Here is a 27,501-nt window from a genome sequence, read left to right on the forward strand (position 1 = left end):
AGAGAGAGAGAGAGAGAGAGAGAGAGAGAGAGAGAGAGAAAGAAACAAAGAAAGAAAATTCAGTGCTACCTTTACAATATAACACCAAAAATCCCCAAGGAGAAAACTCAGGGCCGAGGCTTGATTTGAACAGAATCCCTAAGAGTATACCTCAGTGGCCAAAGATAAACTGTTATGCTCTTATTTATATGCCCCCCTGAAACCCTAGACAGCTCATAATAGCTCGGCACTGCCCCTGGGCAGAGAGAGTCCCAGGCCCTGCCTGCATCTGTCTCCTCCAGGAGGCTCCGCCGGGTGTGGCTCCCACTGCAGACACCACTACTGGAAAAGGGAAGGTTTCTGGGCTTCTGGCAGTGCCTCCTCCCCTCTGCCCGAAATCCAAGATTTATTTTTACCCATTGAATGAGAAAGAGAGCAAGTCCTGTGATCCATCACATTCGGCGCTGTTGAAACATTTTTAAGCCCACGAGCAAGATAAATTGCAGCTGGGAAGAACGTGTTTATAGAATAGGAGTTTTTATCCGTCGGACAGCAGTGCATTTTGGTCTTAAACCTGGCACCCAGAGACAAAACTTCCACATGGTGATTCAGCAGAATGCCCCGTGTCCCACGCAGACACCAGGGTCAACTCATTGCCTGCAGTCTAGCTTGTGGGTGGCACAGACTCCAATTTTTTTTATAACTCAAGGGAAAACTCTGACGTCAGAGCCCATGGGTGATGGACAGCGTCGCCCAAACTTCAAAGATCTGTTTGCCACTGCTTCCCGGACCTCCCTGCCTCTCAGAGACACACTCCTCATGTTACCCTGCCAGCCATGTGTTGAGCAGTCTCTGCTCTGCACCCTACGGGCGTGCTCTGCTCAGGGCTCTCCTGGGATTCCCACTTCCAGCCCCTGCTGGGTGTGCATGAGCCCTGTCATCTCCCCTCTAGGGTGCTTGAAGCTGGGTTGCCCAGCCCCCAGAGCTTCTAGCTCCAGGCCCACCTTCCCTTGTTTGTGGCACCTGCACTTGGGCTGAAGGTGAGGAAGACAAGCCTCCAGCTCATTCAGGGCATTGTTCTAAGCCAGTGTGAAGCTGTATTGGAGACCTGTGGAGACAGTGCAGGAGCCAGACACCTCACCACCCAGCATTCTGAAATAGCTATGCCTCAGTGTTTAACACGGGCTGTGTCCCCCGCCCCACCCCACATACATCATATATACACACAAGCATTATCTACACGCAAGCACACATATACACACATACATGCACACCACACACACACAAGCATACTCACACATACACAGAGAAAGAGGCAACGCTGGAGCGAATCCACTTTGTAATTGAAATCACTGGCATGAGCAGCAGCAGTGTATATAAAAATCAGAGCCATGAGACCAGTTTCTGATGGGTCAGCAGTGCCTCCATGTAAGAAAGCCTTGTTCCTCCTGCATTTGCCTTGTGGCCTTCCAGATCTCCTGTCCACGGCAGGCTGGCACAGGTTGCCCACTTCCCACTCAGCGTGACAGCTCTTTCCGGGTCTAGGCATCAGAGCAAAGTTGACCCCGGAAGCAGGCTCCCACGGAGCATCCTCTGGGCTGGCTACTTCAATGACAGCCACACATAGTTAAAGCCTTCTTTGTTGCGTACACCGAATACTTTTCCCTTTGGACATTTCTAAAGCTAAAATAAATTTAACATGGGCATGGTATTGTGTACCTGTAATCCCCACATTTAGGGGGTTAAGGCGAGAGGGTCAGGAGTTCAGGGTCTCCCTCTGCTACATAGTAAGTTCAAGGTCAGCCTCTGTTACAGGAGACTATTACATGCCTTTGGAAATACCTGTGTTTAATAAATATGCATTAGTCAAACATTTCCAACCAGCATACTGTGTGCTGAGGCTCAAGCCAATTCAGCTTTATTAAGTATCTGTTTTACTTGATATGGGGGTAATGTGTGGAACATGTTATTCACATGCATTATGTGCATCTCACTCTGGTCACAAGGATGTCAACAGTCCTAAGGCACAGTACCCCGGCAGGACCCTTGCTGTTCCTCTTGGTGTTCTCTAGAAAGGTCAGAGAACAACTGCCCTTGGGACTTTCTAGGTCAAATGGCAGCCCCTGAAGACTAGAGTCCCAAGAGCTTAAGAGGCTCATCTTCCAAGGAAGACAGCAATGCCTTCATCCCCACCCCCACCACCCCCCCTCACACACACACACTCAAGGACATAATGACCCGGCCAAACAGCCTCAGAAAGTAGAGCCAGGAGGACTCTGGACACGTGGAGCACCAGGTAGAGGTGAGACTTAGCATTAGGTCCTCCAGGCTCCCAACCGCTGGAGGATGCTCCATTAAAAGTCCTGTTTCAAAACTCCAATGGTGGTGAGCATTCCGATCTGTGATTTCTGAGTTCAGGCTGGCTACTCCACAGAGCAACGGAAACTCGTCCTCCGGGGACTGGGGAGCTGTTCTCACAGCCTTTGACTCCATTGATGGTGATTCTCAATGACGTTCCCAGCATGTTCCTCGGAGAGGAATTCTATACAGAGGACTGAGCATGCCTGAGAGGCCCCCTCAGGCAGCCAAGGACCCCAGAGAGCTTCCCTCACATCAAGCCTGTGGTCAGTGAGTCCTCGTTCCCATGGGACTCTGAACACTTGGGATTATTACCAAACTTGAATCAAATCCTTATTTATGTATTGACAACTATTTTCTAAACAGACATGTATCCGTGGAAGCCTCTTGTTTGTGTCTGGTGGTATCTCTTCCTGCTGTTTATTCAATATTTGGGTCACAAGTAAATTATAAATGTGGGTAAATGAGTGGGGTCAAAAATTATTTTTAGGGCATTTCCTCATTCATGGAAAAATGTGTCTACTTTTAGTAGTGCTATGGTCAGTTTTTGTTGTTTCTTTTTGTTTTGGGTTGAATTTGAAAAATCCCATTGGAAACTGTGCGTCCAGAATCCTACACTGACTGAAGAAGTTTTCCTTGACCCCTACATGGGTCAAAGTCCTCAGGACATAGATCTGGTGACTCCCGAGCTTTGCAGCAGGCTGGGACTTTGGGTTTGCATAAGAAGTAACCTTCCACCAAGTCAGTAACCAGACAAGAGTGCCCAGACCAGACTTAGCTGCCTGCTGCTGCAGCGTCTGTGGCTATCTCCGAGCTTTGGAAGTATTCATTCCCGCTAATGGCAGATCTTTAATAATGGGTCTAACCATGACCTGTCCCAGTGACCTTGCATAAGCTCCTGAACACCAAAGGATGCAGAGTTAAAACCCTGCCCTGTAGCTAACGCCTTACTAACCAAGTGGTCAGTGGGATTAGGGAGAAATGGAGGAATCTCTGATAACCTGTGTGTGAGAGTGGAGACAACCAATGGCCATAGGTCCTTTGGAGACTTTCCACCCATCCCAGGAGGGGCCACCTCACTTCTCAGTCTACACAACCTGTGAGTGCTGGTGACTGAGTCTCTCTAGCTCACTAAAGAAAAAAACCTCTTAATCATGAATCATGATATCATGATATCATAAGGTATTTGAATAGCTTAGTTCTCCTTAGATGCCCATAAAACTTGAGCAGTCTGTAGGCTTCTGTTCTGGATCTCTCTCTCTCTCCCTCCCTCTCTCTCTCTCTCTCTCTCTCTCTCTCTCTCACACACACACACACACATTCTGTTTCTTCTCATGGTGATTTATTAAGATTTCCAACAATAAATGGTGCAGATGACAAACTTCAGACTTAAGATTCTAAAAGAAAGAAGAGGTTGAAATCCTAACAGCCTGAATTGACCAGTGAGGGGGAAAAAAAAAAAAAAAACTACAACAATTGTGGTCAAGAGCGTCCATGTGGAGCTTGTGGCATATTCCAAAGACTTGCAGGCAGTTCCCAGAACGTCTCTGGAACGGTGTGGGCCGTTCATCTGCAGAGGGGAAGAGAGGTGAGCCAGGCTCGGACAGTCACCCTCTAAAGCAATACTTCCCAACCTGTGGATCTCCACCCCTTTGGCAAACTTTCATCTCCAAAAGTATTTACATTACAATTCACAACAGTAGCAAAATTACAGCCATGAAGTAGCAACGGAAGTAATGTTATGGTTGGGGGTCACCACGGGAAGAACTGCATTAGAGGGTGGCAGTATTGGGAAGGTTGAGAACCACTGCAGGATTCCTCCCAGTTCTGCTTGTCTTCCTCTTTGCAATGCCTGTGACTTGTTCACCCACAGATGGTGTCCCTTCCCCAGCAGAAAGAAGCCCATATTAGTGCACGGCCTGCCTCATTCCTGTTTTCTCAAGGGATTCCTGAGAATCCCCTCCACTTCCTCTCTCTCCTCCCCACCCCTTGTCTAATTGTGGCAGGAATAATTATCGGATATTTCTTGCCCTGGAAGTGTCTGCTCTTCTGTGGGAGCCCCCATATCCTCTTCCTCCTTTAACCGCCGATTAGACCTTGCCTAAAGATGTGGAGGGCGATTTTCATCCCCAGAAAGCGAAATATGGAGATTTATCCATACGTCCAGGAAGAGGCCATAGCAGGTAACTGATTGGTTGGTGTCTGTCCAGGCTGTAGGGAGACTTACAAGGGAAAGATTTACTGGAAGGTGTAGATTAGGATCGAGAAGGAAGCCTACCATCAGATACTGAGCGTCAACTGGATGACTAAGCACCTAGGCAACCCACGAGGCTGCTCTTCCCTTGAGGGATGTTGATCTAGATAACCTTTCCGAGGATGGAAGAGACAGCCTAGGGCCATCCACACTCAGGAAAGGCTGGAGATAAACCGGTTGAGGTTGCTGGAGGCAACAGTTGTGAGGTAAACCTGAGTCTCTTTGCAGTTTTCGGGCAAGCTCACTTTAAAGCTGACCAAAGCAGGAAGTGAATTCAGAATCTGAAGCTACACCCCCCAGCAGCCTCTGGTGGAAGCGACGTCAGGATGACTTTTCTGTGAGCGCAGCCTGTATGACTCAAACCCGTATAACATAAAACAACAATCCTGCTGAAATGCGTTGGGATGGTGAGGGAGTGAAGCTTTTAGTATTAGGTTTTGATTCTTCAGTGTTCATCTATATTTTCTGCTGTCCTTCGAGACAGGCCAAAGCAAACTCCCATTCTAAAGAAAAGGCTGTCCTCTTGCCTGACTCAAGGGCAGCGCTGTGCGTCTCCTCCGAGAGTGAGTAATATTAGCTGCCCCTCTCCAGCTGCAGTTACATGACAGTGCTGATGTCCATCTGGGACCCAACTGGCACAGAAAGTCCCAGGAAGCTGAGCATGCGGGAATATGAATGGTGGGGTGGAAACTTCCTGAAGGGAGATATGCTAAGGAGACGTTGTGTCCCTCCCTGTGGCTATCGGGACTATTGGGACAAAGGGCCCAAGGAACTTGAAGTTGCTGGCTTCTCTGTGCTGGAGAATGAACACGGAGCTTCCTGTACCCTAAACATACGCTCCTGTACCTAAACATATACTCTACACTCCCAGCCACAGAGCAAGCTGAGGCAGCCCAGTCTTCCATTCAGTCTTTAGCCAACAACCAGCTTCCTGTTGCTGCTTGCTTCCCACCAAAACTTAGCACACTCAGGGGTGACTCTTTTCCCTATGGCTGAAGCATCACCTGCTATTGCTGGGATAGGCTGAGATCCCACTAAAACACTGAACACAGAAACCTAGGTCCATCCACGCCTCCTGGCCACGCAGGCCTCCTGGCCAACTCCTACCTCCTCTCCGGTCCTGCCACTTGCTCTCCTAGATTTGGTTGTCAGTTAAAAGCTCATTCAAACACAGGTCAAAATGAAACCATGGAGTTTAAAGGCACACAGGGAATCGCCAGAAATGTGCTAGAAATGCACAGGGTACAGGAGGACCCTGCAAGGTCAGTTTACCAAAAAACCAAAGCCCTTGTTTCCTCCACAGGGCCAGCACATGTCTCCTAGGAAATTAGAGCTCAAGTCACTGGCTAGGAAGATGCCAGGTGTGGCCAGCATTCTCCCTACAATGGCCCAGAGGGACAGCTTCGGGGAGCCCCGCAGACCCAGGGTTTCCTCCATGTAGGAACAAGTTCCTTCTCTTCTACCTGTGATGGGAAGCTGCCATGTTCAGTAAGAGAAGGCGTCAGGGGGTTGGTTTACTGAACACTCATGAGTTTCGAGCCAGGGGTGTGCCACCATTTTGGGGCCTCGTCAGTCTGTGGGCTCTGCCCCACTCTCCTCGCCCGCTCGCCCTCAGCCCATTCGTCAGTCTGCAGTCCCATGAGGGTGTGACACCATCCTTCCTTTCCTCACTCACCAGCTAGCCTAGAGGTTGGGAAGGTACACACAGAAGTGGCTCTGCTCCTGCAGTCAGAGGGCCAAGATGGTCTCAGAAGACCACAGGTTGGAGATGGGAAGCCTTCAGCTCCTGCCACACCCCGGATCTCCCAGATCCCTCATTTGGGGACTTAACTTGCCCTTCCTCTGAGGTAGGAGCCCCAGGCATGATGAGATCTGGCCAAGCAGAAGGTCTGTGGGCAGAGAGCACGCCCTTTGCCTTAGGGGAATACGACAGTGCTCTTTTCATGTTTAATTTATACATTTTTACATTTTGCATACATTTTTACATCTTACATACATATGCAAGGACGGCTCTTCACAGGAACTTCATGCACTACACGCTAGGCACTCGCTGTACCAGCTGAGTTCAGCCCTTCCCATCCCTTTCCTAAACTCTGCCAGTAATCCCAGACGATGATAAGTCCTGAACATCTTGTAATTGAATTCCATCAGAAATCCATTCAAAGGAATTTCCCTTCCACCCCACTTCTCTTGAGAGAGAGCACAGCAGGCAGTCGCTGCCTGCAGGTGAGAACAATGACATCAGCCTTAGATCTGCTGTTCCGAAGAACAGGTCTGTAAACTGCACAAGCAGATCTCAGGGAAGCGACCTTGTAAATGCGAGAATGTTCTGTGGTTTTATTTTTCGGTTCAAGCCAAGCCCCTGAATTCTCCAAGTCCTGAGCCTTGCCAGCCACAGGCTGACCAACATGACTAATGCAAGTTACCCACGGTCTTACCATCCTTGGGCATAAAGCCGCTCCAGCTGGAGCAAGCCTGCCAAGCGTGCAGGGAGCCCTGCTAACGGTACATGACATTCGGAGGGCTTTTGGAAACATTCCCCAAGCCAGCTGTCTATCCACCCCCACAGTTGTCTGTCTGGAGATAAGGCTCCCATGCTGGTCACTCAGAGATGCGTCACAGGAGTCTTGGATGCTGCTCCCAGCAGAGCTCTGCCAGGCAGGTCCACAGAGAGGTGGCCTGTGCTGACCCGGAACCAAAAAGCCACCCCCACAGTGTCCTGAGCTATCCTTTGCCTCTGTGTTCCAGATCTGTCATTCATTCAAATGGGTCATTAGGGACGGGTTCTTTGTTTGTGGGAGCTTGCTTAGTGTGTGTGTGGGGGGGGGGAGCAGAGAGAGCACAGAGAGGAGAGAGAGAGAGAGAGAGAGAGATTAAAAATGAGTTTCTATTTCTCCTTCCCACTTAGTGACGGATACATATTTTCCATTAGTAAAGCATTGAGCTCCTTTTACTTTTTAAGAACAGTGTAGGTGGCATATTTCACAATCTTGGCAAGGCAGACAAGACATTTGGGGAGTAAATCAAAGCTGGAAGCCAGAAGTCTTGGCCTAGACTTGGACTGCCACTTAGGGAAGTGTAGCAGAGGGAATCAGGTGAGAGGACAGAGGGAGACTGCAGTGAGCCTCCTGGCTTCCCTGTGTATAATTGGTCCTTTGTGGAGATGGGAGGGAGTGGGCTGGGGTGAGATCCGTGCTGGATTTAGAGGTTGAGGGAGAATGGAGGACATGAGACTCACTCCTCAAGCTTATTTTTTTCACAGTCACTAATTTAATTTTTTTTTTTTGACTTTTGAGTTCAGTAGGAGATCTCTAAAGTGAGATTTCAGCAGCTCTCTGATGAGTTGAGAAGAGAGGCTGCTACCAGCTTAAGAGCAGCCGTAGCTTACCTAAGAAAAGAGCTGTCCACACTGGCAAGCCTGACAACCATCAGGCCTCTAGGATGGTCAGCTGCCGGCCGGAGGCTTTGATGCTATTTTTAGAACACAAAAGTCTGAATCTACACAGGTTTTACTCCTTTTCCCTCTGTGTCCTCTTCCTGGCCCCTCCTTGGAAATTCATTTCCCTGGCCATTTTACATGATAAGGAAGAGACTGGGTTTGCCATGGGGAAACACATTGCCAATTTAAATAGCATCAGTGAAGAAGTGGGGAGGGATTTCAGAGAGGAGTCTGGAGTCACCATTGCTTAGAAATGGAATGGAGGAATTCACCATCACTGGTACATGGAAGCAGACTTATCTGGCCCAGAGAGGGTGGCAGTTGGAAGCCATCAACCAAATTAGCATGGCATGGCTTCTTTATAGCATCCTTTGGATCACGTTCCTAGAAAACTATTTTCTTCCTTAGGTGTGTGAAATAACTCCCCCCTCCCCCCACCCAACTTAGAGAATTTTATTTAAAAAAACAATCAATTGCTAATTCCTGCCAAATTTTGGTTGTGAGTTTTTTGGTTTTGTTTTGTTTTGTTTAATTGGCAGGGAGATTAAAAGAACACATACACTGTGTGCAGCAGCTCAGTGCTTGGCATTCTGGGAACAGTTGGAAAAGGAGGCTAAGAAAGGGAAAGAGTGAGGGGCACTAGGGAGAAGCCAAAAAAGAAAGCGGTTACCCACCTACTCCAGGTCCCTGGGTGGACGACTCCTGCGTCCTAGCTGCAACATTAGATTAAGTCATGTGTTTAGAGCACTCCTAGCTCTCAAGAGTCGGGTCGTCCTTGGAAACATAGCAGTTCCAGGCCATCATGGGCTGCACTGGGTTTTGTTTTGTTTTGTTTTGTTTTTTAAGAAAAACCTCCTTGGGTTACTCATCATAGGTCATCCTAAGACCCTGCCAGAGACACTGACCCCATCTGACTTGGGGACATGAGGACCAGGCAGTGCGGGTCAACCTGGTGGGTGTTTAGTTAGCCCCCAAGCTTGGCTGGCCCCAAACTATAGTTCTGTAAATCAGAACTCCCTCGCTGGTTGTTTTCCCACAATGACCAAAAACGCCTGGGCTGAGCCTAGTCTTGTGAAATCCTTCCTCCTCCGAGGTGTGTAATATTCCCTGGATGACACAGTCCAGTTTTAAGAAAGACATGGGGAAAAAATGGGACTTTTCAAAAATCGGGGATGTTTTTGGGAGATTTGCCATGAAACTGTTTAACGTGTAAATTCCCACACAACTGACCTAATGCAGTTTAATCTGGTCATGTGTGCACCCCATCATCTTCCTGGCAGGAAGGCTGTAAGCCACCTGCTCCTCTGGGAGGGAACTGCCTAGGTGCTGGCAGGGTCTGTGTGGGGCTCACTCTGGTCATTTCAGAAGTTCCTCTGTGGCTCAGACCATTAAAATTCTCAGTGGCTTGAGTAATGTTCCCAGGGCTAGAAGCATCTTATGTCCTTGAACATGGTCCACGTTAGCAACATCTCCAGTAAGCCGGTGGAGCAATCTGATTAGATCGCCAGAGCCCCAGCCAGCTGGAGTTCTAGACTTTAACAAGGGTTTTGGGTGGGATGTTTGTGCAAGCTCATCCGTCACTGACCAGAGAGTAGCTTCCATCTCCAGCTCCTCCTAAAGGACATTTTGTTAATACAGTCTGAATCTTCCATGCACCGACCTTTATGCAGAAGAACGTTCTCCAGCAGATGCAATATTTAAATGAAATCCTACATGTTTCCTAAACGTTAATTCACTCGTCTTCTGTCCAGTAGAGACCTCTGACCTCTTGTGTCTGAGTCCCCATTTTTCAATGTTTATGTAGAAACACTCTAAACCAAGAAAAGTCATTGTGACTCCAACTTTGTCTTCCAAAGGGAGGGAAGGCTTCACCTCTGCCAATCCTGGAGAAACTGTTAGCAGCTGAGAGAGATAGGGAATAAGAGGGCAGAATGCACAGCAGGTGGGATGTCTGTCACAGATTTCCCAAGGCAGTGCTCTGAGCTCCCTGGGAAGGGTCTGAGGGTCGCCATGCCAATAAGCTTTGCATTTTGTGAGTTTAGCAGAAAACTGCTCGTTTCTTAAATCATCTTGTTTCCCAAGAAGGAGATACAGACAGCCCTCGAGGCTTCCAATGCCTCCTAACAGAAAACATCTGCTGAACTTCCGGAATTTTCCTCGGGTCTTGAGCACACACCCACATGTTTCCAGCTCTTTCCTAACCATGGAGCCGGCTTCCACAGACTTTGGTTTTATGGCCAACTCTTCCATCCAGTTGTTGCATTCACCCTTTACTCCAGCTCCGTTTCGGGAGTTGATTCCATGGTGGGGATTAGCTCTCTGTTGTGGGACAGAAGGAGGCAGCGTCTTTATAGAGCCTGTCTGCTGTGACACTCATGGTGTTAGCACTGACCGCTCAGGGGCGTCACGCCAGCTTAAGATGGTCTGACCCACGCATTTTAACATGAATAAGAATATAATCGAGCAACATGGAGCACTGTGTGGCCCACAGGAACTCCAGAAAGGGGTTCCTGTGGGAATGAAGTGCTTTTGTTAGGCTTCTTCAAAGTTCTTCTTTAGTTTAGGAAATCCTCTCTGGGTACAGCAGTCCTTACTGATGGCTCTGGGTGTTTTGCTCGGCTCTGCTTATATTCTGAAGGATTGTTGGTCCTGAGCAGTGGTTCCCAACCTGTTATTCGTGATCCCTTTTTGGAGGCCACATTGCAGAGATCCTGCATATCAGACATGTACATTATGATTCACAACAGTAGCAAAGTTGCAGTTAGGAAGTAGCAACATAAGAAGCTGTATTAAAGGAAGGCTGAGAACCCCTGCTCTCAAGGGTCTTAGAAACCCTGTCTCTGTGACTAAGTCACTTGTTCTAGTCTATGTGGCCACGTGACCAAACACCTCAGACTAGAGAACTTGAGGTCATAGCTTGGGCCTTGGAGAAATGCAGTTAAGAACACTTGCTAGCCGGGCAGTGATGTTGCACGCCTTTAATCCCAGCACTCAGGAGGCAGAGGCAGGTAGATTTCTTGAGTTCAAGGCCAGCCTGGTCTACAGAGTGAGTTCCAGGACAGCCAGGGCTATACAGAGAAACCCTGTCTCACAAAACAAAACAAAACAAAACAAAGAGCACTTGCCAGTTGGTCTCGGTTCCCAGACTCACACCCTTCTGTAACGCCAGCTCCCAAGAATCCAGTGCCCTTCCCTGGCCTCCATGGGCAGGGCACACACGGTACTCATACTCACGCAAGCAAGCAGCCCACACCCGAACACCACAGATTCAGTGTCGAGGGAGGGGTCACTGCTTCCCAGGCAGTGCCGAGCTCCTGTGTCCTCTCATGGACAGGGTAGTCCACTAACCCGTTTATGAAGATCCACCTGTAACCTCCACACCCACTGATAGCAAAACCTTCAATGCCAGTTTGGGGGTGGGGGGTGGGGGACAGGTATTCACTTCAGCATGTGGACTTTGGGGATCTTTACAGACTCAGACCAGAGCAGTTTCTGTCCAGATGACACAGCTTAGCAAACAGTATAACAGTGGTGGATTTAAGTCACTTCCTTTTGCTATCTGGCCTTTGACGCTATCACTTCTGGGTCAGTTCAGTTCTTCTGATATAAAGTCAAATGGCAGAGTATGCAGCCAGAGTTGCTGGGCTGAGGTCTGAGGGACAGTAGCGTTTCAAGAGACCACGGAGAAATCCCTGCATGAAAGCTAAGAGAGAAGAGACAGGAGAGGCCCAACAGGGCCATGCGCTACCCTGCCAACTCACAGGGGACACCCACCTGCCGTCCTCACACTGAGGGGAACTGGCAGTGTCCACTGGGAACTGTCTTGTCTGTTGCTTTGTGGAAAGGTACACTAACAAGCAGACAGCGACAGCCAGGGCTCTTCACAGCAGGGGTAGTGCTGTGGTTGATCGCTGTGCTGGGAAGACTGCAGCCAGCCCACAGTGGTCACAGTTCTGCCTCCCAGATTCCTGTCTGGCGTGTCAGATCCAGGGCAGTGCTACTGTTTTGCATGGAAAAAAATTAATATTCGGATCACAGGAATGGTTGCCAAACTGAATGGCTAGTACATTCCCACAATCGCATGAGCCATAATTCCCCAGTGTAGACCAGATAGTGGGTTACTATTCATAACCCTCCATCTCTGAGCTGAAGAGGCCTGAGCATACCAGAAAGCTCCCCCGAGATATGTTGAAAGCTTTCTAGGGAGTCATGGCCAAGTGTGGCCCTCAGTGTTCACAGAGGAAGGACCCCTGAAGGCTGGAGCTGTACTTCAAGATCAGCATACCGCCTGGTCTTAAGGAGGTTACAGGCTGAGGACACACCAGCAAATTAGGAGTCATGGTTAAAAACCATTCCATTAGAAACCTCCCTCCCCCAAACCCAGGCAAAACCCAGGCCACCCAGTTGCTTTCAAAGGGGACTTTGTACAACTGGAAATGGGTTTCTACGATAACAGTACTTTAATAAGAAACTTAATTTGAATTATTTGTGATTTACAAATAAGTCAGCTGTTTTCCCTCTGGCACCATTGACAATCAACTTTCTTTTAAAAAGATTTTATTTATTTATTTATTTATTTATTTATTTATTGTAAGTACTGTAGCTGTCTTCAGACACCCCAGAAGAGGGCAACAGATCTCATTATGGATGGTTGTGAACTACCATATGGTTGCTGAGATTTGAACTCAGGACCTTCGGAAGAGCAGTCAGTGCTCTTAACCGCTGAGCCATCTCTCCAGCCCCCATCAGTCACCTTTTTAAACCTATAACTGTGTATATACAAGATGGGGTGGGGTTGTGCCACAGTGTGCTCATGAAATCATAGACAACTTTGTGGAATACGTTTTCTCCTTCCATTCTCATATGGGTCCCAGAGGTTAAACTCGGTCCATAAGACTTGATTGTCATACATCATCAGCCTTGCCTGTCACACATCATGCTTCCCTGTCACATACCATGTCACCATCTCACTGGCCCAAAGTCCATTTTTACACCTTCTAAGTGTAAGAGACATATAACAGTCCACCTGTGTGTGCACACGTGTGTACTTAGATAAGTAGGCATGTGGATCAATGATAAAGATAAATAGAGATGGTGGATACGTGGCAGAGACTGACAGAAGATGGAGAGAGGCGTGGATGGATGGAGGTTGGATAGACATTTCTCCCGACTTCACTTAACCAGGCTGACTGCTCGGTTGTCTTGCTTGCTAGAAGATAAATGAAGACTGGTCTTTCATGCTTGCCTAGCCTCCAGGAGGCTGGTGGACTTTTCTGCATGTATGTCAGGGAAGGAAAGCTCTCAGACTAATCCTGCAAAGGACCTCTGGTGTCCTGGAAGCTCACCCCAGAAGCCATGCTGGGAGTGAGGACAGAGCAGTTACAAGGGGATGCTTCCTGGGCGTTACAGGCAGCTAAAGGAAGGAGCATACAGACGGATATAAATAGACAGGATTCATGTCAAATAGTTGGCCAGATTGCCTTTGCAACCACAACAGCCCCACCCCCAAGCGTGTGGTCCAGGCACTGCACTGGCCCCCTCAAGATGCAAAACAGGCACAGAAGGGGTTTCATAGGGAAGTGTAAGATCAGCTAAGAAACTAGGTGCAGATCAAAGAGGGCTTATCCCAATATCATCTCAGAGAAGAAGCAAAGAGCGACCTTTTCAGGAAGAAAGATGTGTTCACAACATCAGGGCATCCTTAGAAACCATCAAAACACACAAGGAACGCCATGGGTTCTGTAGTGGCACAGGTTTAAGTGTAACACAAGAGTCCCCTTGACTTCTAGACCAGGGAGTTGTCCAGGCGAGGCAAAGGAGAAGCTGGCTAACGGGTTATTACGGACCCGGAGGAGAGGACAAGAGAGAAGGACCGTTTGGGGAAACACAGGACAGCAGCTACAGTGAAGCATGCTGGGTCCTTGGATTTAAGCCAAATGCTAGCAGTGTCTCTACTTGTCCAGAATTGGACTCCAGAATTGGGAGAAAGAAGGGTTACGGCAGGACAATGGTGCCGGAGGGAATTTAGACATTCTGTGGTTAGGGATCTGTGGATACTTGGGCAGAGTCCAGGAGAGAGGAGGAGGGACATGGAGAGTGAGGTGAGGTGTCCTACCAGAGCTTCTGACAAGAACTGAGTTTGGCTAACTCCAGAGATACCTCTGATGGCCCTGAGCCAGCACCCAGGAGAAATGCCCGTTTAAGGAGGAGGACTGTGGAACAGGGTAAAGGCCCTCAGCTTGAGAACATTTGCCTCCTTGATAGGAGAGTTTGATCCAAGGAACTACAAGAGCCAGCTCTCCCTGGCTCAAGATATGGATGGGAGAGAGGAAGTGGCTTTGGAAGGTGTCTGGGCCATATCTGAATGAGGAGCCTGTGAGCCCCACAGAATGAGGACTCGCAGTCACAGCTGGCCATGGGACATCAGGGGAGTCATCGGTCTGCTGCTCTCCACACTTCTGCCATCTTAGCTTTCCTGTGAGCATGATTGGTGTCCCCAGCATGCCAGCCTAGCCAAGCTGACCTCGCTGGACCATCCTTGGGAACTGGGATGGGGCTGCCTAGGAATGAATGGCTGTTCTCATGCAGACAGGCTCCTGCCCCATTGCACAGCAAGTTAAGGCACAGCAGGGAACCCCAAGGACATGGAGCTGAGGACAGGCACACACACGTGCATGTGTGCTCACACATGTCGTGAATATGTACGCTCTTGTAGAAACAGTCTCCTTAAGAGGCTTAGGTCATTTGGGAAGGATACCCCAAGTGCCAAGGAAAACCAACATCTGTAATGGAAATCCTGCCTGAGGTCCATAGTGCACCATCTCCCTGGCTGCTCACTAAGGAAGTCAGGTGGTCTCATCTTGATCACTGGGAGATTACCAACCTTTACAGACCTCAGGAGGATGAGCTGTGTCCAGTGTCTACTGCCATTTCATTGAAGAAAATTGCTATTTTTCTTCATGTATATATATATATATATATATATATATATATATATATATATATATATATTCCATTTAAGGCCGAGCACAACCATGTGATAACTCCAGTTTCAAGGGATCGGACACTCTCTTTTGATCTCAGGAGCACCATGCTCTGAAGTGGTGCACAGACAGACATACATATAGGCAAAACACCCATGCACATAAAAGATAAAATAATGAAGAATTTAAATGTCATTAGAGAAAAGGATTGGTGGAGAGCCCGAGATGGCTCAGCAGTTAACACAGCTGTTCTTGCACGGGAATCTGGATTCTTCCCTTCCCAGAATCCACGTGGCTGCTCACAAGAGTCTGTAACTCCAGTTCTGAGGGATTCACCAGTCTTGGGAGGAGAGGGGGTCTCCTTGGGCACTGCATGTGAATACATTCATATATGGAGGCATATAAAACACTCATACATATAAAATAAAAGTAAATAAAGTATTTAAAGTATTTAGTAAAAGGGTGTCGATGGGGCTCAGTCAATAAAGTGCTTGCCCCGAATTCAGAACCACATCCAATCCCCAGTTCCTACTGTGGTGTCAGGAAGATCAGAATTTCAGTCATCCATTGCTACAGGGTGAGTTTGAGGCCACTCTGAGCTACACAAAACACTGTCTCCAAGGAAGAAGGAGGGGAGGGTTGTCATGCCTCCTGAGGACATGCCTCCTGAGTCATTCTCTGGATTGCAGAAGGATGTCGCTGGGTCTTGGGTCTCCTGCCTGCATAACTGATCCGTGCATTAGCTTCCCACAGACTTAGATGGGAGGTAGAGCTCCTATGGTCTGTGTTTATTCAGGATACGTGCTCAGTGACATCAGAAGGGTCATCCTAGATGAGAATCCGAGAGAGGAAGTGCAGAGACACCAGAGTCACTTACAGGACCATAGTCCTGTAAGCTTAGCCTCTTAATCACTGTCCAGAAGACAAGCTTAACCTGAAGGCTGCGACAGTGTCATAGGAGAGGGGGTTACCCCAAGGACCACCTCAAGGACTGGCAGGTCTTATCTTAGGACTCCTCCCAAAGAGTAGATCCTTCTAAAGGTGCAAGGAAGAAAGGCTGTGTGTGGTGTTGTGTGATCTGATGTGGACTGTCTGCCTTTGACCTTCCCAGAATTGAACGTCAACGGTTAGGGCTGGAGTGTAGCCCAGTGGCAAAGTACTTGCTTAACATATACAAGGATGTGGGTTCTGACTCCAGCAAGGGGTGGGACTGGGACTGGGAATGTGGCTCCATTGGTAGCGTGTTTCCCTAGCATGCACAAGGCCCTGTGTTGGGTTCCCAGCACTACAGAAACTGGGCATGGGGCTCATACTTGTAATCCCAGGGCGGGTAGATGCTGGAAGATCAGAAGCCCAAGATCATTCTTGGCTAGGTAACAATTTGAGATCAGTCTGAGCTAGAAACCCTGTCTAAAAAATTAGAGCAAACCAAATATACTAACAGAGCCCTTCAGAGGCCACATAGGTGTGAGATAAAAGAGACAGAGAACCCCAGAGCTGTTCCAGAAGCATCCTTAGGCCCTTTAGGGCTGCAGTCAACACCTCCCTGGTGAGGTGAGGTCTCTCGGTAGGAGGTATTCTCAAGCTTTTCTTTCCAAGTGGGATTCATGTGCCTTATGGTGGCTCCTCCACCTCCCAGCACGGAGTTCTGGCCATTCAAAGACCACAACATCCTGCCTTCTCAGATAGGGCATGGTGGTCAAGTGACATGAATAGTCATCACCGATGCCTCGGCCACCCACGGACCCTTTCCTCCCAGTCCACCGTCTGTGGTCCATCTCCTAGCCTCTTTACCTCAGAAGTCACTTTTATACCCTTTTATCTTGTCCCTAAGCCATATTGCCACCAGCTCTGTTCTGTTCTGCTCTTCTTCCCCCATACCTGTCCTGCCTTGCCTGGATTCACACCTAAGTCCCTCTCTACAGTGAGCATGCCCCAGGCTGCCAGTGGGTTTCCAGAACCACGTGGCCATCTCCCGTGTGAGCTCACTCTCCCAAAATGTACAAGGCTGGTTGGCCACACCCCCCACCTCAGTTTCCCACAGAGAATGAGCATAGTGACAATATGTGTCCTGAGTTTTACAGGAATTAAAATCTAATGTATTAACAAAGGTGGAAATGGCTCTTAGCAAAGATCCAGGCCTGTTAGGTATGTGCTGACTCAGTCCTGGGGAGGAATTTAATCTAATGTCACTTGAAGTCATTGTTGCAAGTGCCGTCAGGGTAAGCATGGGAGCAAGCTCCCAGTGTCAGTACTTGGCATACTTTACTTTAACAAGATTAAAAGACAAATTGTGAGTTATTGACTTAATTACTCTAAGGGAAGTGGGGTATGATAGCCCCTTGGACTAACTGGAATTAGGCAATCACAGTTTTCCTTGGGATTATCCCCAAGGGAGGTTAGCAAATGAGGGATTTGCCCTCTGTTCCCTAGAGCTGAGTCATGTGACCCTGGAAAGACTCAAAACCTTCAAGCCAGAGGACAGGTTTCCTAACTCTCCTGCAGGCTGAGAATGACTGCCACCTGGTGTTGGCTACTGGAACTGCACTATTATCCCCCTTGGCCCTATTCCTTCCACCAGGAATGTTGATTTCATTTCAAATTTTCAAAACTGAGATATCCAGTAAACATTAAAATTCTTTCCTTTTTTGGCTTTTGCAGACTTCTGTCAATACACACCCCTTTTCCTCTACAACTTTTGACCCCCTGTGAACCACAGTGGTCCCACCAAGGTCCTACCCATTGCTAAGCATGTTCAAGTTCAGCTCAGTCATACTTAAAGCAGCCAGGTTCAGACATTACAGGCCTGAGCTTTCTGGAGGAGGAACACCCGGCATTCCAGAGCCTGCCTCACCCGCGCCTTGGCTGCCCATGATATTTCATTATCTAATCAGATGCTGAGCAGGGTCTGATACTCAGGCCTCCTTCCATGAGCCTGGGTGGTCTCCTTGATGACTTCATCATTAGGGCCTGGGGAGCATTCTGTCTGCTGTGTAGACAGAGAAGCCAAACCCTCTAAGGAGCCAACAATCAGCAGTTCCCCGGGGCAGTGCGGGGCTAAGACAAGACTTTCCTGAACGGCTCCAGGGGACTACAGAACTGAATGGGGCTGGGACAGTGAGGGTGGCAAGCCTTCTCTGAAGGGCAGCGCCCCCTCAGTTGAACTTCAGAAACTGTGGTGTTACTATAGTGGTCTTCAAAGGGGTTCAGACTGCGGATGTAGCTCAGTGGCGAAGCTCTTACCTCACACACGCCAGACTCTGGGCTCAAGCCTCAAAAACCACAAAAAAAAAAAAAAAACAGAAGGAAAGTGTTCTAAAAATAGAACTGGGGGTGAATCGGGAGGACTGTGAGTGAGGCAGAGCCAGATATGTGAGCAGCCAGCCATTCGGCAGACGGTTTGTGGAGCGAGAGGTGAAAGCCAGATGCTGGGAACTGCTTAGGAGAGAAGATTAAGGGAACCGGGCCACCAGGCCACCACTGTAGGCTGTAGTGTCAGGCATCAGCAGGAGGTTTAATCGGAGCATGACAGGGAGTCCCTCCTCTCATTCGGGTCAGACTTGGCTAGTTTAGAGCCTTTTTATTTTCAGCAGAATTTGAAGGATCAAACTTTTTAATCCTCTCCACTATTTTGTTTTGTGGTGTGTGTGTGTGTGTGTGTCTAAGAAATCTTTTACAATCCCAAAGTCTCAGTGTTTTCTTCTACCCATTTTGCAGGTGGTAGCTGCAGATTGGTTTAGCTTTATTATTTCTATCTCTCTCATTTGAGTCTGAGCCACTACAAGTGGACGTCCCTGAGTTGGGTCCTGGGAGTAAAAGATGAATGTTTGCTTCAGCCTGTGTGGATTTAATTAATTAACTAATTAATTGTGGGGGAGGGGCTCATGTGTGCCACCGCCTTTGTGTGTGTATATGGAGGTCAGAGGACAACTTTTGGGCGTCAGTTCTCTCCTTCCCCCACGTGGGTCCTGGGTGCGGAACTCAGACCATCCACCTTCAGAGCAAGCTCCTCTACCAGCCGAGCCATCTCACCAAGCCAGACGCCATTTGCTTTTTAACCACAATCTGTTAAATAACTCTGGAAAGTAGCTCTCAGTCTCTTATGTCACATACTGTTAGGTGGGTACTCTCTAGTTTCCCTTGCAGGTGACATAACACGTCCACACACGTGAACCGTCACCCTCATGAACAGTAAACAGTTCCAAATCCTAGGGCACAGAACACGTGTCCTGGATCCCGAGGGAGCCCTTTCTGCCATCGTGGACATCTTGTGAATTTGCCAGTGTATGCCATCAGCTTGCAGAAATTCACTAGGACTTAGGAATTCCCCAGGATCGTCAAGAGTTGTGGTCTACTGCCCTCAGAGGAAGGGAGAGTCTGCAAGGGGCTGGGGAGGGTAGGAGGGTCTGTGGCTGGTGCCCTTGAAAGGTGAGGCAGGAAGAGTCGGTTTAGGAAGGAGAGGGGATTTCCTACCATTCATCCTTTGCGTCACAGGGAGTCTATTCTGCTCAACCCGGAAAGGCTGCAGCCAGATTGAACATCCTGGTGTGCGCAGGGGCCGGTTCTTTCCTTGTCGCCTCTGCCTGCACATGTTCTGATGACACCTTGCCCCTTCTCCAGATGTAAACTTTTCCAAATCCAGGAACATTCTCAGGAGCCTGGAATTCTAAGCACACCTCTTACTTAGCCATATAACTTAATAACAATGGCTTCGATTGGCCTTGCCGTCCACCAAAAATGTCTTGTGACCAGGTACACACCAGGTGTGACTCCAGAAAGGGAAGGATGGGGTGTCAAGTGGACAAATCCCTTATCCCATTTATTCTGTCTTATAGGGATGTTTAATTAAAGTTAATGTTTAGCTGACATACTGGGGGTGTTTGTTTGTTTGTTTGTTTGTTTGTTTTTGGCTCTGCTTGACTCAATGAGCCAGACCTGTCTCTGAGCTAGAACTTAGTCCTAAGTTTCTTATTTAAAAGATAACTGTCTTCTCCCTTAAGGGCCATGTGGAGGGAAGTGTGGGACGTGCTGTTATTCCGACAGCAATGCACACAAGAACCTCTAGGAATTGTGTGAAACATAGATTCAGGGTTCCAGAGCCATGCCAGGGGCAATGTACTTCTAGTGAATTCAGCATGAAGTTAGAATGACTCCACATGGAGACGCAGAGCGGAACTAGGTGATCCAGGAGCCAGCCAGGCAGCCCACAATGCTGGGCTTTACTGAGCCCAGTTAGGGCTCCTCCCGACTGGTACTCAGCATTTCGCCACGCCACAACCATTGCTGCCTCTAAGCTTCTGGCAGGCCACTTCCTGCAGGTGCACAGTGGAGTGATGGTGTTCACTGTCCCACTCCCTAGGAGGCCCAGCCCTGTGGATAGAACGGGACAGGAGTGGAGGGTGCACACACAACCTTATAGGTCCTTTGAAAAGTGTCCCCAGGTTTGTAACATATATTCTGTGTCCCTGCAGTTTGGATGGGATGGGGGTGTGGGAGGAAGGAGATTTTCAAGGGCATAACAGGAATTTGAAGAGCATTGTAGATTTGGGAGTTGCAGGGTTGATATGTAGGCACGTGGAGTGGCCACCTTCTGTTGGGACAGCTTTATTTTTAACCTCTTTACACACAAGGAGAGGAAGAGATGGAAATAAATGGTCTGAGCTGGACCTCCACACAGGACCGCAGTGGCTGATTAGCACAAAGGGAAACCCTCCTCACCTGTGTGTGCAGCTGCTCCTGGAACTCCACAGAGCACTTCCCCACCGGGCAGGACATCCTGGGGAAAGCCCCAGCCTGCCTGCCGATCCAAACATACCTCCCAAGAGCACACCGAGGCCGTGTGCCAATGCCTAGTTATCCCACAAGGCAGGGTTCAGCCTAGCAACAGGAGCTCCAGCCCCAGAGGTCAGGGGTCAGAACCCACATTCTCCCCAGACACACACACACACACACACCGAGAAACACAGCCTGGTCCATCATCAACTGTTCAAAATTGACAAGATTGGCTAGAGACACCGAAGAAGAAAGAACGTGTTAGCTAGGGTGAAGCAAAATTGGGGCATTTCTGGTAGGGCTGTGAACTGATACAGCCACTGAGGGAAAAGTTTGGTCAGAAACTTAAATATGTAATTGTCTGAGATCCACTGAGTCCTGGGGATTGGTACCAGAAACCTACAGGAGGAACTCAGGCGGCGGTTTGATACAGCTGACAGCAAGACTGTTTATTCATTTATTCATCATTACACAAGTGGGCCAGTGAGCTGGCTCAGCAAGGGGAGGTGATTGAAGTGCAACTAGGAGACCTGAGTTTGATGCCCCAGGACCCATATGTAAAGATAAAAAGAGAACTAACCCCACTAAGTCTTCTGATCTCCAGATGTGTGCTATGGCACACATGCCCAGGCACACACATACATACGTGTAAATAAACAACCAAAAGGTAGAGCCACTCAAATATGCCCACTGGCTGATGAAAGGACAGACTGCGGTATATCCATACAGTGGAATAGTATTCAGCCATGAACATGAAGGACTGGTCTGTGCCACAACATAAATGAGCCCCCAAGGCATTAACGCCGAGTGAAAGAAGCCAGACTCAAAAGGTCTCACACCCATCATGTGATTTCATTTCTGCTGATTTATAGAAGAGGGAACCAAAGAGACAGAGGCCAATGGGTGGTGGGGTTGCCAGAGGCTGGGGAGAAAGGGGACTGCTTGCTGGGTCTGGATCTCCCTCTGAGGCCACGAGAGTATTTTGGATCTAGATAAAGGTGAGGATTGTGCAAACCTGTGAGTTCAGGGAACACACTGGGTTGTGCAAGGCGAAGAAATGGCAGGAAGCTCCAGAGGAAACAAGACTAGAGTTCACTCCTAACTTAGACGCCCCACCCAAGAAGTGTGGGTTAAAGGTCTGCTGACAGCAGAGGAAAATGAGTTCGTGGGGTCGTCTGTGTCAGCCTGCCACTAGGGTTTGAACGTGAGGGATGAGGACAGCCTCACAAGCAGGTCCTGTGGTAGCCAGGAACTGTTTTCCTTAGTTCTAGAATGATTATCCCCACTGACAGACTTGCAGGCTGCAAACAGTAAAGATGCCACTGTAAAGAGTAACCACCCCCAGGGGTCACAGTAAACACTGGCAGGGGGTGGCCTCCACATGGCGGATCCCAGGAAAGCTAGATAGATCCTAGCAGAGCCACAAACTAAAACAAGACAAACGTGACCAGAAGACACCCATAGAAGTCGGAGCCAAAACACGTTCTTTTCCCAAACACACAAGCAGCAACTAAGCCGTGGAGCTTCAGAGACAACTTCAGCATGTCCCTGAGTCTACCCCGACAGTGCCACTGTCCTCGTAGCAAACCACACGGTGGGACCGGCCTTGTGTTTGTAATAGTCTTCGAGGAGGCTGAGATGCATAGATTCCACCCCTGCTCACCATGCTCACCCTGCCCCACCCTGGCTGGGCATTTGCTAGTGTGTCAAGGCTGGAAGATGAAACTCAGAGACCTCTGCAGACTCTCCTTGGTGCCTGAGCTCTGGGGTAGGTCTCTGAATCTCCCCCATCTGTCTCTGTCTTCAATGAGTCGGGCTCTTCCACCCACACACCCGTGGCTCCTACAAGGACCAGTAGAGGAGAGATATGAACAGCTTTGAGTAAGGTCTTTGGTATCTTTTTATTATTGATTATTTCATAAGCACATGTCCTCAGAGCTCATCCCCATTGGAGCACGCGCCTGTGCTTTCTGTTTAAGGGTGAGTGATATTCCATTGTATGGATATGCTCTGTCTTGTGTAGCACCTGTATGCCTTATATTAGGGAAATCACGGGAGCATTTCACACGGAAGCCAAGCAAACTGACACTGTCAACTGCAAGGTGACATTGGGTCGCTCACCACCAACCTCACGTGTCACACCCTCTCATTTTCACCCTGAAGCTGTTTCCCCTCAAGCTCTCTGATGTCATTCCATAGCCAGCAGCAGTCCCTCTGTGGTGGCCCTGGAAGAAGATGGTCATTTCCATAACGTTCCTAAGGATACTAGATTGTGGAGAGTGAGGAGAGTCATTTGGAAAGTGACTGACTGAGAATGTGTGCCTGTCTTCCTCTGTGATCCTGAACATGCATTGTTCCCACAGGGTCAGCCAGGGGCAGTGGGCCCCCAGGGGTACAGTGGCCCCCCAGGGTTGCAAGGATTCCCAGGACTACAGGGCCGCAAAGGAGACAAGGGCGAACGGGGAGTTCCTGGACCAACTGGACCAAAAGGAGATGTGGTACGGGTCATGGCTAGGGTCCTCTGCTCTGGGTAGGCACTGGAGGTCCTGGCTGGGGTCCTCTGCTGTGGGTGGGCACAAGGGGTCATGGCTGGAGTCTTCTGCTCTGGGTGGGCACTGGAGGTCCTGGCTGAGGTCCTCTGCTGTGGGTGGGCCCTGGGGCCCTGGCTGGGGTCATGGCTACGGTCCTCTGCTGTGGGTGAGCACAAGGGGTCATGGCTGGAGTCCTCTGCTCTGGGTGGGCACAAGGAGTCATGGCTGGGGTCCTCTGCTGTGAGTGTGCCCTGGGGCCCTGGCTGAGGTCCTCTGCTGTGGGTGGGCACTGGAGATCCTGGCTGGGGTCCTCTGCTGTGGGTGGGCACAAGGGGTCATGGCTGGAGTCATCTGCTGTGGGTGGGCACTGGAGGTCCTGGCTGGGGTCCTCTGCTGTGGGTGGGCACAGGGGTCATGGCTGGGGTCCTCTGCTGTGGGTGGGCACTGGAGATCCTCGCTGGGGTCCTCTGCTGAGGGTGGACACAGGGGTCATGGCTGGGGTCCTCTGCTGTGGGTGGGCACTGGAGGTCCTGGCTGGGGTCCTCCTTCTGTGGGTGGGCACTGGGCCTTCTGGTTTTGTTAATTGTTCTGACTCTTCACAGGGAGCGAGAGGCGTCTCTGGATTCCCCGGTGCAGATGGAATTCCTGTAAGTGTTTGGGAAGATGAGAAGGTTAAACATTGTGTGTGTTCCAAGTAATGCATTTATAACTTAAAGAAACCTTTGAGAGGAGCCGGCTTCCCTTTGTCTATGGCATCACGGGGGTGGGGGGTGTTCAGTGCACTCTCTCTCCTCCTGGATTCCCGACAAACAATGGACAAAGCATTTCCTTCCTGGAGGTTCCTATAGGCAGGGCTCCAGAACTGAATCTACTTTGCTAAAGTTGAGCCTTGTTAACCGTCAGGAAGATAGAGCATCTGTGAGGCTCTGTGAAGAGCAGGTCTTGAGAGTTCATTTGCCACGTGGGACAATCTGAATATAAAATGGCCCAGCAAGTGCCAGAATAGAACGAAGGCCACTTCTGCAGCTTCTGCAGCTGCCCAGACTCTTTGTAGTAGCTGGGCATAAGGGAGTCAAAAAGAGAGTTATAGACAGGGTGTGGTTCATGCTTGTCTTCCAGCATTTGGGGGGGGGGGGAATAAGACAAGAGGATTGTCATGAGTTCAAGGCCAGCCAGAGAGAGAGAGAGAGAGAGAGAGAGCATGGTTTGTTCATGAGAAAATCTCAAAATGCAATAAAAGTGTTTTTATAAGCTAGTTCACTTTAACTTCTTGGGGGTGGGGGGAAGCGCCTGACTCACAGGGCTCAGCCAACAGATTCCCAGGCGGCTTCCTGGCCAGACCTGAGCTCAGGGGGTGAGTGTGTTGATCACATGTCCTGCCAGCCTCATTCATCTACGGCTGTGGTAGAGGTGTGGACTCTATGAACCTCACCCATGTTCACAGATGTCTGTGTAGGAGGGAGACTTGTCCCCAGCTTCACGAATAGGACTAGCTAAGTACCAGGAACAAGATCCAGGGAAGGAAAGTCTGCTCTTTACCTCCTGACCAACAAGTCCTGAAGGAAGTGGAGCAGAAAGAAAGCAGCCATGCTCAGCAGAACGTGAGCCCAGCATAGCCAGGTCCTCGGCGTCACCCATAGAGTGGGCTCCAGGAGACTCTGAGTTACGCCCCACTGCAGCCTGGAAGAAAGAAGTAACAGCCTCGTTACGTGGGATCTGAAGAAAAGGGCAGAGTGAAGAATCCATGTGTTTTCAGAGATAAACAAATCATAAAAACATTTTCCACACACAGCCTGAGACTAAACTGCCCATTTTTTAACTACTTCTTGGAACTCTTGGGTTACCCAGCCTGGAACTCGCTTAAGATACATCTTTGTGTGTTTAGTCATTCATTCCTTCCTTCGACCATTTTGAGTTGTCTTTTCCTTGGATTTGTGCTGGGGGTGTGGCTTTTGAGAACATTTCCCACTGTTTTGTGGGTCAATTATGTGAAAACTCGACTGTTCACACAACATTCTGCTTCCCAGGGGCATCCAGGGCAAGGTGGACCCCGAGGAAGGCCAGGCTACGATGGTTGCAACGGAACCAGGGGAGACGCAGGTCCACAGGGGCCCTCTGGATCTGGGGGCTTCCCTGGCCTCCCTGTGAGTATGTGCATGGTGTGGTGGTCTGCTTAGCCTGGAAGTCTGAGTGAAGGGCATGTGTCAGTGTAACTGAACCAAGCATAATGTGACCTTGGCTCCACTTCCCAGGGTCAGCCCAGGAGGGCCACCTGCCAAGCCTGTACTTGTTATCATAGCTGTGAAAGCTGCTTTGCCTGCCCACTTTTTCCACTGAATGTGCTGGATTCAAGCACTCTTGACTGTTAGGTGGAAGAGAAGAGTGGCTTGGTGTTCTGTTCTCACCCACTGTCTTCTAAGGAATGTGCCATCTCCTCCTATATGCTAAGTCAAGTAACAGTGGATGGTTTAATGATACAACTAAAACTTGAATCTTGTCCCAGTATCTATTAGGCACTGAGGAGTCATATTATGGGATTCCTGGGGACCCAGAAGGAGGTCGGATTCTCCAGCATCTACCAACAGGCAGATACACAACAGAAATACGTTTTTAATAGGGGAAGCTTCCTGCGGTTGTTCACTCTGTGACCCCATTCTTAGGATCTTTGCAAAGAATTCTGCTCATTCAGAACTATATTTGCAAATTCAGGTTAGGCTAACATTTTGGTTAAGCCTTTGTTTTCTGAAAACATGCTGAGGTGAGAAGTTGTCGTGAGCTAACATCCCCAACTTTACCCTGCACTGAGTTGGTGTCTCTGGCTAATGGCTTCCACCTCCACCTTGTAGCGCCCGTGCACACCACCACCCCCCCATCTCATTTTTATGTGGCTCCATACTCGTGGTTGTACCTTAAGGAAATTAGTACTGGAGGTGCCTATGTAATCCATGGGGACACTGGGCACGGCGGACAGAAGCCGATGGCCATCTGTGGTCATCATGGCCATGCTGGAAGATAATGGGTTCTGTGTTTTTCTTTCTTATTGTATCTGCTAATTTAGGGGCCCCAAGGACCCAAGGGGCAGAAAGGCGAGCCTTACGCACTCTCTAAAGAAGACCGTGACAAATACCGGGTATGTTTGCCATAGGTGGGAGGCAGAACTCAGTCATCCCATGTAAACTGTAACAAAGCCAGTTAGAAATTAACTCCAGTGACTTAAGAAGCAATGCAGGGAAGGAATTTACAGATTCACAGGGGTAACAAGGCTGTGATTAACTTGGGATCATCATATTTCTGTGTGGGGGTGTGCACAGTCTCCCCTTGTTCTCAATGTCTCAGACCAAATACCTCAGTCTGCCAGGGCTTGTGCATGCCATGCTTGTTTGCCATAGAGGTGAATGAATCCAAAGATGCTCAAAGCCAGTCAACTCTTAGGCATCAGGAGACGCCTCAGTCAGCACAAGGCTTGCCGTGCAAATATAAGGCCTGAGCTAAAGTCCCAAAACTGTGTAAAAAAAAGCTGGGCAGCGCCCTATACTCAGTCCCAGCACTGAGGAAGGAGGTAGAGACAGGCAGGTCCCTGGGTTCAGTAGCCATCCAGAGTTGCCTACTGAGGAAGCTCCAGACTAGTGAGAGCTGTCTCAAAACACAGTTTGGGTGTCTCCTGAGGGATAACATCTGATATTGACTTCTGTCCTCACATGCACCTGCATGAACTCTCACACACACACTCACACACACACATGCATACAACACACACAATACATGCACACACAACACACACATGCATACAACATACACAATGCATGCACACACAATACACAACACATGCACACACAATACACAACACATGCACACACATGCATACAACATACACAATACATGCACACACAACATACACATGCACACACATGCATGCAACATGCACACACATGCATACAACATACACAACACATACAACACACACAAAACACACATGCATACAACATACACAACACATGCATACAACACACACACAACACACACTAGTAATTCTTAATTTAACCCTTGTTTCCTCTCAACCAGGGTGAACCTGGAGAGCCTGGCCTGGTTGGCTACCAGGTGAGTACCATTTTCATTAGGGAATTCCATACAGAACTTTAAAAACATCTGGAGTAGGGAGGGGGCTGGAGAGATGGCTCAGAGGTT

At 49.1% G+C, this 27,501-nt stretch overlaps 1 protein-coding gene across 1 annotated transcript in view; it reads left to right on the plus strand.

Annotated features, from left to right (window-relative positions):
- Col4a2 (collagen type IV alpha 2 chain) overlaps positions 1-27,501 on the plus strand; it is a 137,950-nt gene that overhangs the window by 64,082 nt on the left and 46,367 nt on the right. Inside the window, exons 5-9 of the mRNA XM_021169415.2 lie at positions 23,149-23,283; positions 23,919-23,963; positions 25,344-25,460; positions 26,375-26,446; positions 27,379-27,414. Of these exons, the coding sequence (XP_021025074.1) occupies positions 23,149-23,283; positions 23,919-23,963; positions 25,344-25,460; positions 26,375-26,446; positions 27,379-27,414 (405 nt within the window). The remainder of the gene's footprint in view (positions 1-23,148; positions 23,284-23,918; positions 23,964-25,343; positions 25,461-26,374; positions 26,447-27,378; positions 27,415-27,501) is intronic.

This window comes from Mus caroli, chromosome 8 (assembly GCF_900094665.2).
Source record: "Mus caroli chromosome 8, CAROLI_EIJ_v1.1, whole genome shotgun sequence".
In the NCBI taxonomy this organism is placed as follows: Eukaryota; Metazoa; Chordata; class Mammalia; order Rodentia; family Muridae; genus Mus; species Mus caroli.